Here is an 11358-nt window from a genome sequence, read left to right on the forward strand (position 1 = left end):
GCCAGGAGTTTGAGACCAGCAGCCTGGGCAACAGAGTGAGACCCTATCTCTACCAAAAAAAAAAAAAAAATTACCTGGGCATGGTAGCCACTCCTGTGGTTTCAGCTACTCAGGAGGCTGAGGCAGGAACATCACTTGAGCCCAGGAGTTTGAGGCTGCATTGGGCCATGATCACACCGCTGCATTCCAGCCTTGGCAGCAGAGTGAGACCCTGTGTGTATATGTGTGTGTATGTATATATACATATATACATACACACACATATATAACAATATCCAAGAAGCATGATTACATTGATTTCAGTTAGAAGGTTACTCTCCACCTAATGGTGATGTTATAATTATTCTTCTTTTGGTGGCATTTATTTACATTTGCTTTGGACCCCAAATCAAAGCAAATCAGAATATAACAAAGGTGTGTCAGTGATGAGAGTTATTTGATAGAGAATGCATTTGCTTGCTCTTGTGAGTAACAAGTTTGTATACTGCCAGGCAATAGCCTGCTGTGGCACAAGGGCTATTTCCAGTGATTTAACTTTGACCCCTAACAAACCACATTTTATAATTACTTATTAGCCAGAGAACATCATTAACATACAACTGTACCTTATGTAAAATCCACACTTATGGATAGTTAAATTTATTCATTGAGTTCCTGAATCTCAAATCTTCCAAGAACTTTCACGAATCCCCATGATGCCTCTGAAAATTGCATTTTGCATCCGATTCTCTTATTTCTGTAAAAAAAGTTTCAGAAATTCATGTTGCTTGTCTTCAGTCCACAAAGTAGAGTTTCTTCTTTTGGACAGATTGGTCTTGGACAAAGTATAACACAGAAATTGCTTCCAGATCATCTTGTGCTTGTGAGAGGATTGAGGGCTTAAGACAGCATGCATTTCACAGTGTTGTATTTGGCCCCTTTTCCTAGTAAACATGGAGGAAGGAGACCAAGAGACCCCAATCTAGGTTTTACTGGATGCAAGGAAATTCAGTATCTAAATGCCACATTTTCTGGGATGGCCTAATAATGCTATAATAGTGGAGCATCATAATAAATAATAGTGTAATAATGTCATGATCATAACCTATAATTTAAATAAATCCATGAAAATGTAGAATGGAGAGATCTCCAGTACCAGCTACTGAGAATGAGTCACAGACTCAATTCTCAATTCAAAGCAATTGGCACTTCTGACGTTTATACACGAATAGATCTCCACCAGTCTCATTAAATATTCAATCCATATTCAAAGTTATTAAATATTGAACACAATTTAATAAATACAACCAAGTTAATCAAGACTTCGATTGGTGGTTGTGGGTTCATAAAAAGCTTGTGAAAAGAGTCATGCTACTGGGTCTTATTCTGATCCTCTGCCTCCCGCCCCTGTTTTTAAGAGTGCAGGAATTGTGTTATATTTGTGTGTGCAGGGAGATGTTTCGGTTGTGTTGGTGTGTGTGTAGGTGTGTTGGGTTATCATCTCTCAGTAATCTGTGCATCGGGCAGGATTGTTGTGTGTGGGTATATTTGCAGACGTGTCTGGCGTATATTGTATCAGTGTATGTTCTATCAGCAGATGTAACGCAGTTGTGCAATGGTTTCTTCTCTGCACCTCATTGATGGCTAGGACCACAGGGATCCCAAAATTCTCTGTAATTCTTTGAGGGCATTTTTTGAAGGTTACTTTCAGATTTGTGTATGTGCCTTCGGCTCCTGAGAGTGAATGCCTCCCTAGGTTGCCTTACCTAAGTCCCAGTCCCATAGTGCAAGACACTACAGCATCGAGAAAAGAGCTTAAAAGAAGCTTGAGTTCAAATTCAGGTTCTGTCATTTACTGGCTATGTGGCCTAGTGCAAGTTACCTTCTTTGGCCCTCAGTCTTTCCTCTGTAAAAGGGAAATAATAATGCCTACTATACAGAATTGTCATGAAGTTTAAATGATACCATGTGTGCATCTTATTAATCAATTGTAGATATTTTACTTATTCTTTTAACAAGGCAAGGCCCTATGCTAGGCTTTGTATCAGATATGAAGGTAAATAAGACATGGCATTGACCCCAAATATGTTAGAGTCTGGTGGGGAGGCAGACATTCCCCTCTCAAGCACCCTGACATACTGTGTACCACTTGAAGTTTTCAAAGACTCCACCAGTTCCGAAATCGTTCAGTCATTCAACAAATTCCAGCCATCCCTGGGTTCGTTTTGTGGGTATTCCTGCTTGGGGCTTTGAGTCAGAGTGCTGCAGGAAGATAGAGAGGGAAAGGTGATCTCTCATCAAGGAATGGAGGGAGAGAGAAGGAAGACAAAGAGAATTCCTTGCCTGCACACTTGATTGAAGGAAAGACCATTGTGGTCTGAGCCTTGGACGCTCTGTCCAGTGTCCTAGCCTTCAGATAATTTATTTCTAAGAGGAGGAGATCCTCTCACCTTAGTCACCGGAGTTTTGGATTCCTTACTTCTCACCCCTGTCCAGGCCAAAGTGTGCAGAGGGTGCAATTGCACTTGCTTGTGGTCATATAGCTAACACATGACAGAGCCAAGGATTTGAACTCAGGCTTCCTCTTCCGGGTCCCCTACTCTGCTTCTGCTCCTTTTTTTTTTTTTTTTTTTTCTGGCAACTTCAACCAGGTATGTAAACTTTTTGATAGCAGGGTTTATAGCACAGAATAGTGGATTTTTATCTCAAATATGGCCTTCAATGAGTAGCCTGGCCTTAGATGGCATAGCTTCCAAAATGAACTTGTTGCAGCTAGTTGAAGATGGATATGGCAGTGGGCTGTGCAGGGTGGCGCCTCCTGTAAGTAGGCACTCAGAGACTGACAAATGAATGATGGATCATGGGCTCTAACGTGACCCCCAGCCAACCTCAGAGATGTTTGCTAAAAGTGTTTTTGGCTCTGTTGGGACATGTGTCCTTGGAGCCTTGCCATCTGGGTAGGGAAGGTGCAGCTTTATAGATCGGTGTGGCTTTTTAGAGTGTGACAGAAAACCAGACAATCCCTAGCCCAGCGTGGAGGGGGCCAGCAATCCTCAGACACACAATTCAAGCCTGGCAGGTGTGAGTGTGTGAGAGAAGAGGGTGGGAGTTGCTTCCGATTTATTGGTCATTGAGATGGGATGAGATGGGAAGACCTGTCTACCTTCCCAAACCTATCAGAACTGAAGTCTGAGACTTATAAGTGGATGGCTACCAGGTAGAGGGAGGGTTGTGGGGCATGGTGGGGATCGCAACTCATAATGAAAATGGGAATGTGAAGATGAAGGAAAGACATGCAAAACCCTACCTCATGCAGTATTAATTGCTCACAGTAGTCAAGTGCTACTCTGTGTCAGGAACTGTGCTTCGGTGCATTATGTGGTTTAATCCTCACACAGCTCACAGTACTATCATCATTCCCATTTTACTGATAGGGAAACAGGTTAAGTGACTGCCCAGTGTCACAGTTAGTAAGTAGTGTAGCAGGCATACAAATTTGGTGTCTATGATACCCACAAACTGTAGCACTTCAGAGCTGGAGAAAAAGAGAACATCGAATTCAGCCTCTTCATAGTCAGGTGGGGAAGTAATGCCAGCATGGGGACAGCCATGGACCAAGGCCAGACAGCTGGTGAACAGCAGCCCTCAGATTTGCCTGCAGTTGGGACTACGGGGAGGCAGGGAGGCTCTGAGGGGAGAATTTAAGGAGGCGCTCACCCTCAGTTGCAGACTCTGAGGGTGAGCACTCCATGTGCCCCACTCGAGTCTCAGCCTTGAGCAGATGCTTCTTCTGGTTTTGTGGTGTGAACCACAGAGGCCCAGGCCGGGATTTATTGACTTGATTTGATATCCCAAAGAGAGGAATGAATAAAATATTTGTGCAGAGCTTTTTACCCAGGGGCTGAGCGGAGGTTCTGCTTCTGGTTGTACTTCTGGTTCTGCTTCTGGTTGTGTACCACAGCAGGAGAACAAACTCTGGCCCCAGAAATTAGGGGTAGAACTAGGAGAATCCTGGTGGTGTTGGGCCGCAGGGTGGACTCCATGGGAACGGAGACCCCACGTCTCTCCTGCGGACTCCACTGGTCTGAAATGAGGAAGTGCCAGGAAAAGCTTCTAGCGGAGGGACTTGCCCCATCAGACCCAGAATGGCCTGGGAGGGCTAGGTGCTCAGACTCGCGGACAGACACATAGCTCCCAGTCTCAGGTATTAGGCCTGCTTTATTCGCAAAAATTCATCTCCCTAGGTGTGTATAACTACCTTTCCAACCCTGGGCCTTCCTGCTATGGTTTTAGTTCAAGAACAAAAGAAGGCAAACCCCACGAGCAAAATACCCTGCCACCACTCCCATCCCGTGTAAGCGGGAGTCAGCCCACATTTCCTGGAGAGGGGTAGGAGGTGGAGGAAAGGGGGTTCCCTGCACCACTCTTAAGAGCCACATTTTTACCCCCGTCTGGCTTGGCCTCACTAGGAGTGTCGCGGGGCAGCCAGGCGGCTCCAGGTGCTATAGCAGAAGGGGAAGGCTTCCTCCCCAAGGCCCCAGGGACTTGGGCGCAGAAGCAGGCAAAGGGACGGGAACGAGCTGACCGGCCTCAGGCGCCCTCGCACTTCCCTCATCAGCTCAGGAGCCCAGTACCAGGCCGCCAGGAGCCGTGGGGGTCTCCACCTTGCCTGGAGTAGACCTTGGCAAGGCAAGTTCCTTGCCCTCTTCTCTTTGGGTCTCAGTTTCCTCATCTCACCAGGCACCGCTCAGCCCGACTTGGGTCTTAACATTTTGAGGTCTTTGCTTTTCTTGCCTTTTTCCTGGCCCAGACGTTTCTCGAGCACCTGCCTTGAATCCCTGTCTCCGGCCCTGCCCATCCCTCTCGGTCCTCGGCCAGTTAGGAGCACGGCCTGGGGGTGCCCCTTGCTCCCTTTAACCCCCAGACTCCCACCCCCATCCCCGGGATCTCCCATCCAGAGCACAGAGGAGGAGGCGCGCAGGCCGCTCCGCTCCCCCAGGAGGGAAATGGGGAGTAGGGAAGAGAAAGGGGAGTAGACGCGCGAGAAGGTTAGCAGGAGGAGAAAACAGAAAATAGAAAAAGAGGGAGCAAGAGAAATGAGCAAAAGAACGAAAGTGGGGAGGAGGGAGGTGAGATGCTGGAAAGCGATGAATCGGAGAAAAAGGGGAATCCAAAGGCAAGCTGAAGAGAGAGGCTGAAGACAGGAAAAAGAACTAACGAGCGCGCGCGAAACAGCAGGGTCTGAAAGGACCAAAGAGAGAGAAAGAGGAAAAAAATGAGGGGGGTGTGCGGGAGAGCGGAGGGAGGGAGCTGCGAGCCGGGAGGAGGGAGGCTGGGAGGGAAGGAGAGGGAGGGGCCGAGGGACCAAGGGGGTGGGGGCTGGCTCGGCAGCAGCCGCCGCGGCTCCAGCCGCTCGCTTGCTCGCACGCTCGCTCGCTCGCTCGCTCGCTCAGTCGCTCCCGGTGCCCGCTGCCCGCCGCCCGGCTCCCGGCTGCTCGCGGCCCCCGGCTCCTGCCTGGCGCTCTGACCAGGCTCGGGCACCGGAGGACAAGACCGCGCGACTGGCCGGCTGAGCTCTGGGCCGGCCGCGGGAGCAGGTAGGTGGCTCGGTGGGGACCGCGACGACGCGGAGCCTCGGACGCCGGGGACACCAGGGGACGCGGGGGTGGGGGTTCCGGCCCTGGGGAGGGGACTTTGCAGCCCCGCGACTAACTTTCCACCAGCTCCGCGGACCCCCGGCCGCCCTGCCCGGGTCCGGGCTGCCGAAGCCGAGTTTGGCACGGGGAGGAGGTGGATGCTGGGGGTTGCGGGAGCGCCAGGGGGTCCGGCAGGACGTGGGGCGTCTCAGTGTGGGCAGGCGCAGCCCTCCGGCTGCAGTCGGGATGCAGTGTCCGCGGCGCCTCCACGTGCGGGGGAAGACCCGAGAGCAGCGGCGCGGCACGGGTGTCCCGGGGAGGGCGCCCGTCCGCCCCCTTGAGTCTGGGGACTCCGCTCTCAAGCCGCCCCGGGTGTGTCGGCCGCACTCACTGCACTGGCGCCTTCCCCGCCGGGGTCAGGACGCAGAGCCTGCGGGGATGCAGCAGGTTTTCGGCGGCGGCCGCCCTTGCGCTTCACGGCCGCCAAGCCCCAGCAGGTGCCATGCACGCTTTTGCTTTTGGGTTAAGAGAGGCGGAACGTGTATCCCCCTATTTCTTTCCCATCCCGTCGCCGTTACTCTATTCCGGGAAGTCCAGGACCTGGACGGCCTTGTTGGTTGGCTCCCAGGACAATCCTCCTGCCCTAGGCTGCGACCCTGGCTCCCAAAGTTAAAGGAGAAGCAAGTCACTCTCTGCGCGCGCCTGTAGCGTGGTCCCGAAGTTCCCAACTTCTCGCCCAGCCGTGGGCAGTAGTGTTGGAGGTGGGGAAATGGGTGGTGGTTGTGGCTCCTTGGAGCTGCCGAGCGCAGCTGTCTTCCTCCTGGACTTGGTTTATTTTCCTAATTTGTTAGAAAAAATACTACTTAAAAATAGGCAGAATCGCTCCTCGCGGGCGTCAAGGTCCCTGAGTGGGACGCAGCCGTCCCTCTCCTGAGCCCGGGAGCGCCGAGCCTCGGCGTGGCAGTCCCCGGAAGCCCCGAGCCCAGGCGGCTTCTCCCGGACCTGGACTCGCGGGCTCCATCCCGCGGCAGCCGCATCTCGGGATCCGTGCCCCGCAACCCGCGCTGCGATGCCAGTGTGACTGTCTCCCGCGTGGTCATGTTCTCCGGAAAAATATTTCAAAGTGTCTCCGCTTCAGGATCACCCACTTTCCATCCCTCCAAGAGCCGAGAGAACAGGGCCTGCGGCGGGTTGGAGGAGACCTTTGGGATGGTTTGGGCTCCCAGCCATCTCGGCTAGCTCCCGCTGGGGTCCTCGCGCCCCGGCACCAGCGCTCCTCCGGCGCTCTGCTGGGGAAACAAGGGTTAAAGCCCTGGCCTGGCGGGGGAGAGCCGGGGGGAGCCCGCGGCGGCCGACTGGGGCATTCGAAACCTGCAGGGGACTCCGTCCTGCTAGCTCCCGGAGTCGGAGGGGCAGGATTCGCCGACCTCTGCGGCTTCTCGGAGCCAGCGGAGCCCCGGCCCAGCAGCCCTCTTTGTTGGAGTGCTGTCGGGAGATTCTCTTGAGAGGTTTGGGGGTTTAGTGGTACCAAAACCTCGAGGCTTTCCGGAGAGGGTCCCTCTGCCGTCACTCCCTGCAGACTGGGCGGGGTGTCCCGAGGGCGTTGAGCAGACGTTGAGCATCCTCTGCTCCTCTGGCGGATTTTCCTGGTGCACACCACGCATCAGCTCTCTCCGGTGCTCACATTTTGTTTAAGCCGCTAGAAATTCGAAGTCTAGGACTGCAATCTCGTCACTTCCTCCCACTAACAGATCAGCAAACTGAGGTCCAGAGAAGTGACCAGAGAAGTCCAGAGAAGACTTGCTTAGAGCTGCTATACGGGAGGAAGAGTAGGTAAACCAAGTCTCCTGACTTCCGGGTCAGGGCCTTTTCTAGTAGTCCACACTAACTTGATTGCTTTCTTCGCACAGGGCAAATGTTCCCAGTCAGGCCACTGCACATCCTTGACAGGCTCGAGGGCTGAGTGTGTGTGAGGTTAGAGGCAGAGGACCTGTCTCTGGATTTTCGGGTTAGGTGCTGTGCTGGGAGTATCTCCCAGGATAAATCACTCATGTGACAGTTTGTTGTGTACCTGTTCTGTCCCTGCACGGGGCTCTGGGGGTAAATGGAGCCCACACACAGGGCTCAGCCCCATCAGGTGCAACCCATAGGGAAAGAGAAACCATTGTTTTGTAGTCAAGGAAGTTAGTGCATGTAGACATTCTCAGGTGAAATCACTTCGGGAGGGGTGGTTTTGGGATAGTGCTTGGAGAAGGCAAGATTAGGAGCTGATATGTAGGTTTCCAGTTGGGGAAGGAGGGTTGTCAGGATACAGGGCTTGAGTCCTAAGAAGGAGGCAGGAAAGCTGATTAAGCGGCTGGTCAAAGCACAGCACTGTCAGGGTCTTTGAGTGAGAATCACTAGGGAAGTTAGAAGAGCCAGTTGCTCAGAGCGCAAGCTCAGAACCTGGTCCCAAGGGACTTCTAGGCCTAGACTTAAGGTGAGCAATTGGCTGGCAAGTCAGTGCCCCATAAGCCAAGGGTGGTGGGGTCAGAGCAGCTATATTCTGGCTTTTGCTTCTTTTCTTCTTTCTCATCATTCCCAGGGGTTTCAATTATTCTCATTCTTTTGCCCCTTCTCTCTCTTTTTATTCTTCTTCTTTTTTTTTTGAGACAGAGTCTCACTTTCTCACTCAGGCTGGAGTACAGTGGCACAATCTTGGCTCACGGCAACCTCTGCCTTCTGGGTTCAAGTGATTCTCCTGCCTCAGCCTCCCAAGTAGCTGGGACTACAGGTGTGCGCCACCATGCCAGGCTAATTTTTGTATTTTTAGTAGAGATGAGGATTTGCCATGTTGGCCAGGCTGGTCTCAAACTCCTGACCTCAAGCGATCTGCCTGTCTCAGCCTCCCAAAGTGCTGGGATTACAGTGAGCCACCATGCCCAGCCCCTTTGCCCCTTCCCAACCATAACTTTGAGCTACTTCAGTGTTCCGAACTTATGAAAGGCAGGAACATGCAGTCAGCAAATAGCTCTTGAGCTCCTTCTTTGTGCCAGGCACTGGGCTAGGCCTTTAGGATACAGCAATGAATCAGACAGGAAGAGTCCCATACCTTGTGACGCTGACATTCTAGGCTCTGTCCTCCATAGGCTTAAAGTCTAGTCATAGAACAGAGGCAAATACACAAATGATGTCAGAAGAAGTCCTGAAATGGGACAATACAATAGAGAATTCTGAACCTCCCCTCTAGTGGTTTAAGGCTCCAAGGTGAAAGGTTTGAAGTTGTTGGCTATGAGATTTGGAGATTCTGTGGGCTTCCATGACCCCAGCTCCTGGTTGCCAGGGGTAACCCAAAGGCAGCTGCAGTGGTGACCTTAGATGCAGCATTGGAGAACTGCTGTACAGAGCTTCTGCCAGGAAGGGAGCTGGTGAGTGTTGGCAATTATGATCTTGCTAGGTATCCATAGAGACTGGTGCCAGGTAACCATGTCCCTCTTAAATTCCAGCATCCACAGCTGTTTGGTGTGCTCTGGAGCCCCATTGTACAGATGGGTAAATGGAGCCCTGAATCTGTAGACTGGGACAGCTGTGCACTAAGAGGGGCCCAGCCCGTATAGAATCCAGGTGTTCCCTGATACAGGATTCAATTTAAAATGCGGCTCTTTTCTTCCTAGAAAAACATTTCTTCCTTGCAGACTAGTGATTCTCAGATTTCAGTGTGGAGGGCTTGTGAAAACACAGGTTACTAGTCCACACTCCCAAGTTTCTGATTCAACGGGTCTGGAGTGGGTCCAGTAATTTGCATTTCTAAACAAGTTCCTAGGTGATGCTGATTCTCTAGTTCTAGAGACCACGCTTTGAGAACCAATGTGGTAGAACAAGGGAAAGTGAATGATTTTTTGAGATTATAAGATAGGGGAGCCTGGAACGAAGGCTGTGATTTAGCTCTAGGAGCTCATAGGACTTGCTATGTACATCCCTGTATGTACATCCCCTCCCCCTCACCCCCAGGAGGCCATAGAATTAAAAGAATATTTTATCTTCATCAGCACACACACAGAGAGAATATGTTGCAATATAATTAGGGAATAAATAGGTGTTGTGTATTGGATGTAGATTCCATGCCTGGTGTCTCTGTGGGAATTTATTATAGCAGTGTTATAATTGAAAAGGTGTCACCCACTCTGAAGCCCCTCATGAAACTTTCATGGCCTGGGTGGTCACTGTCCAAAAAAGCATGTCTTCTTCATTAAAAGACTGAAAGTCAGAGAGATTGCTTCTCCTGCTAACGGGACTATCTGTGTTTCATTTGACAGTAACTGTGCCATGTGTTCTTAATGAATTACGCAGGGGGAGCAAACAACAACTGAACAGCCAGTGTGAACAGGGAGGGGCTGAATGAAGTCCACATCACAGGTTCACAGGTCTGTTTGTTGAGCATCTCAAAATGTTTTGAAACTCTGTCTCTCTGTCTTCCTGTATTTCTGATATGAAGCTGTATCTCAGCAGGAAGAGGAGAGTTTGTGTTTCAACTTAGCTGACCGGGTAAATGTAACAGCATACTTTATCCCCAAAGTGTTAATTAGACTCAAAAGAAAAGAACCATAAAGCAGTTGTTCTCCTAAACGCTGGCATTTTTCATCTGGATTCTATTTATCGATTATTTTATAGTTGAGAGGGAGCAAAAATCCATGTTTTTATAGCAAATAAAGCTGGCTGCAGTAATTATGCAGGCTCAACATGTCTGTTCTGGAGCTGGAAGTTGGAATTCAGCCTGACTCTCAAACATTTGGGTGAGATCTAATTGAAAAAGACATTTCAAAGAACAAATATTTAGGAATGAGGACTTTCGCTGATGGTCTCTCTGGGTCAAATGTGAGTACCTTGCTTTTAGTTTGATCTTCAGAGGTGGGAGGAGACCATGGAGAAGGACCTGGTCAGTAATGTTGAGACCACAGTCAAAATGTGAGGCTGAAACTTAAAGATAATCAGTGAGGCTTAGTAAAGGGAAGAAAGATGCTTTCAGGGAATATATGCCCTGTACCTGGTGAGCAAGGGGAAGATCAATTAATCAAATATAGATTGAATACTTACTGAATGCGCAATCTTGGGACAGGCACAATGAGGGCAGGGGCCAGGACTTTTACTAGCTATATATCTTTTATAATGATAGTGGTTAGCTCAGGTATCCATTGTAACAAAAACCCTTGATGGGAGTGGGAATGAAGGCAGCAAGTGACAGAGAAGCTGAATTCAATGTGCTGAAACAGTAAGGAATTTAGTATCTCCCATAACAAGAAGTCTGGGCTATATCTGCCCTATAGTTGGTCCTTTCAGTGGTTCAACAGCATCATCAAAGATCCGGATGCTTTTCATCTTTCCTGTTCCTGAGATCACAAGATGGTGGCAACAGTTCCAGGTGTTATATCCTCACCATCATGAGCAGAGGCAGAAAAGGCAGGAGGGAGCTTTACCCAGAAGCCCCTCAGCAGACTTTCACTTTTGTCTTATTGGCTAGAATTGTGAATCATGTGTCATGCCTAAGCCAACCACAGGCAAGAGAAGGGAATCATTGTAATTGACCTATAACAATTTTTTTTTTTTCTGAGACGGAGTTTTGCTCCAATTGCCCAGGCTGGCACCATCTCGCCTCAGCCTCCCGAGTAGCTGGATTATAGGCATGCGCCACCATGCCCAGCTAATTTTGTATTTTTAGTAGAGATGGGGTTTCTCCATGTTGGTCAGGCTGGTCTCGAACTCCTGA

General features: G+C 50.2%; 2 protein-coding genes across 4 annotated transcripts in view; one reads left to right on the top strand and one right to left on the bottom strand.

Annotated features, from left to right (window-relative positions):
• DIS3L (DIS3 like exosome 3'-5' exoribonuclease) overlaps positions 1 to 4022 on the bottom strand; it is a 79496-nt gene extending 75474 nt beyond the window's left edge. Inside the window, exon 1 of the mRNA XM_011940559.1 lies at positions 3874 to 4022. Within this exon, the coding sequence (XP_011795949.1) occupies positions 3874 to 4022 (149 nt within the window). The remainder of the gene's footprint in view (positions 1 to 3873) is intronic.
• Positions 4023 to 5433: 1411 nt separating this feature from the next.
• MEGF11 (multiple EGF-like-domains 11) overlaps positions 5434 to 11358 on the top strand; it is a 381035-nt gene continuing 375110 nt past the window's right edge. For 2 of the 3 annotated variants that reach the window (XM_011940373.1, XM_011940374.1), the window contains exon 1: positions 5444 to 5576. The gene's annotated coding sequence lies outside the window, so the exon portion shown is untranslated. Of the gene's footprint in view, positions 5577 to 11358 lie in introns of all 3 variants that reach the window. The other variant, XM_011940371.1, reaches the window with a different exon arrangement.

Source organism: Colobus angolensis, unplaced genomic scaffold, assembly GCF_000951035.1.
Source record: "Colobus angolensis palliatus isolate OR3802 unplaced genomic scaffold, Cang.pa_1.0 Scaffold19, whole genome shotgun sequence".
Lineage (NCBI taxonomy): Eukaryota > Metazoa > Chordata > Mammalia > Primates > Cercopithecidae > Colobus > Colobus angolensis.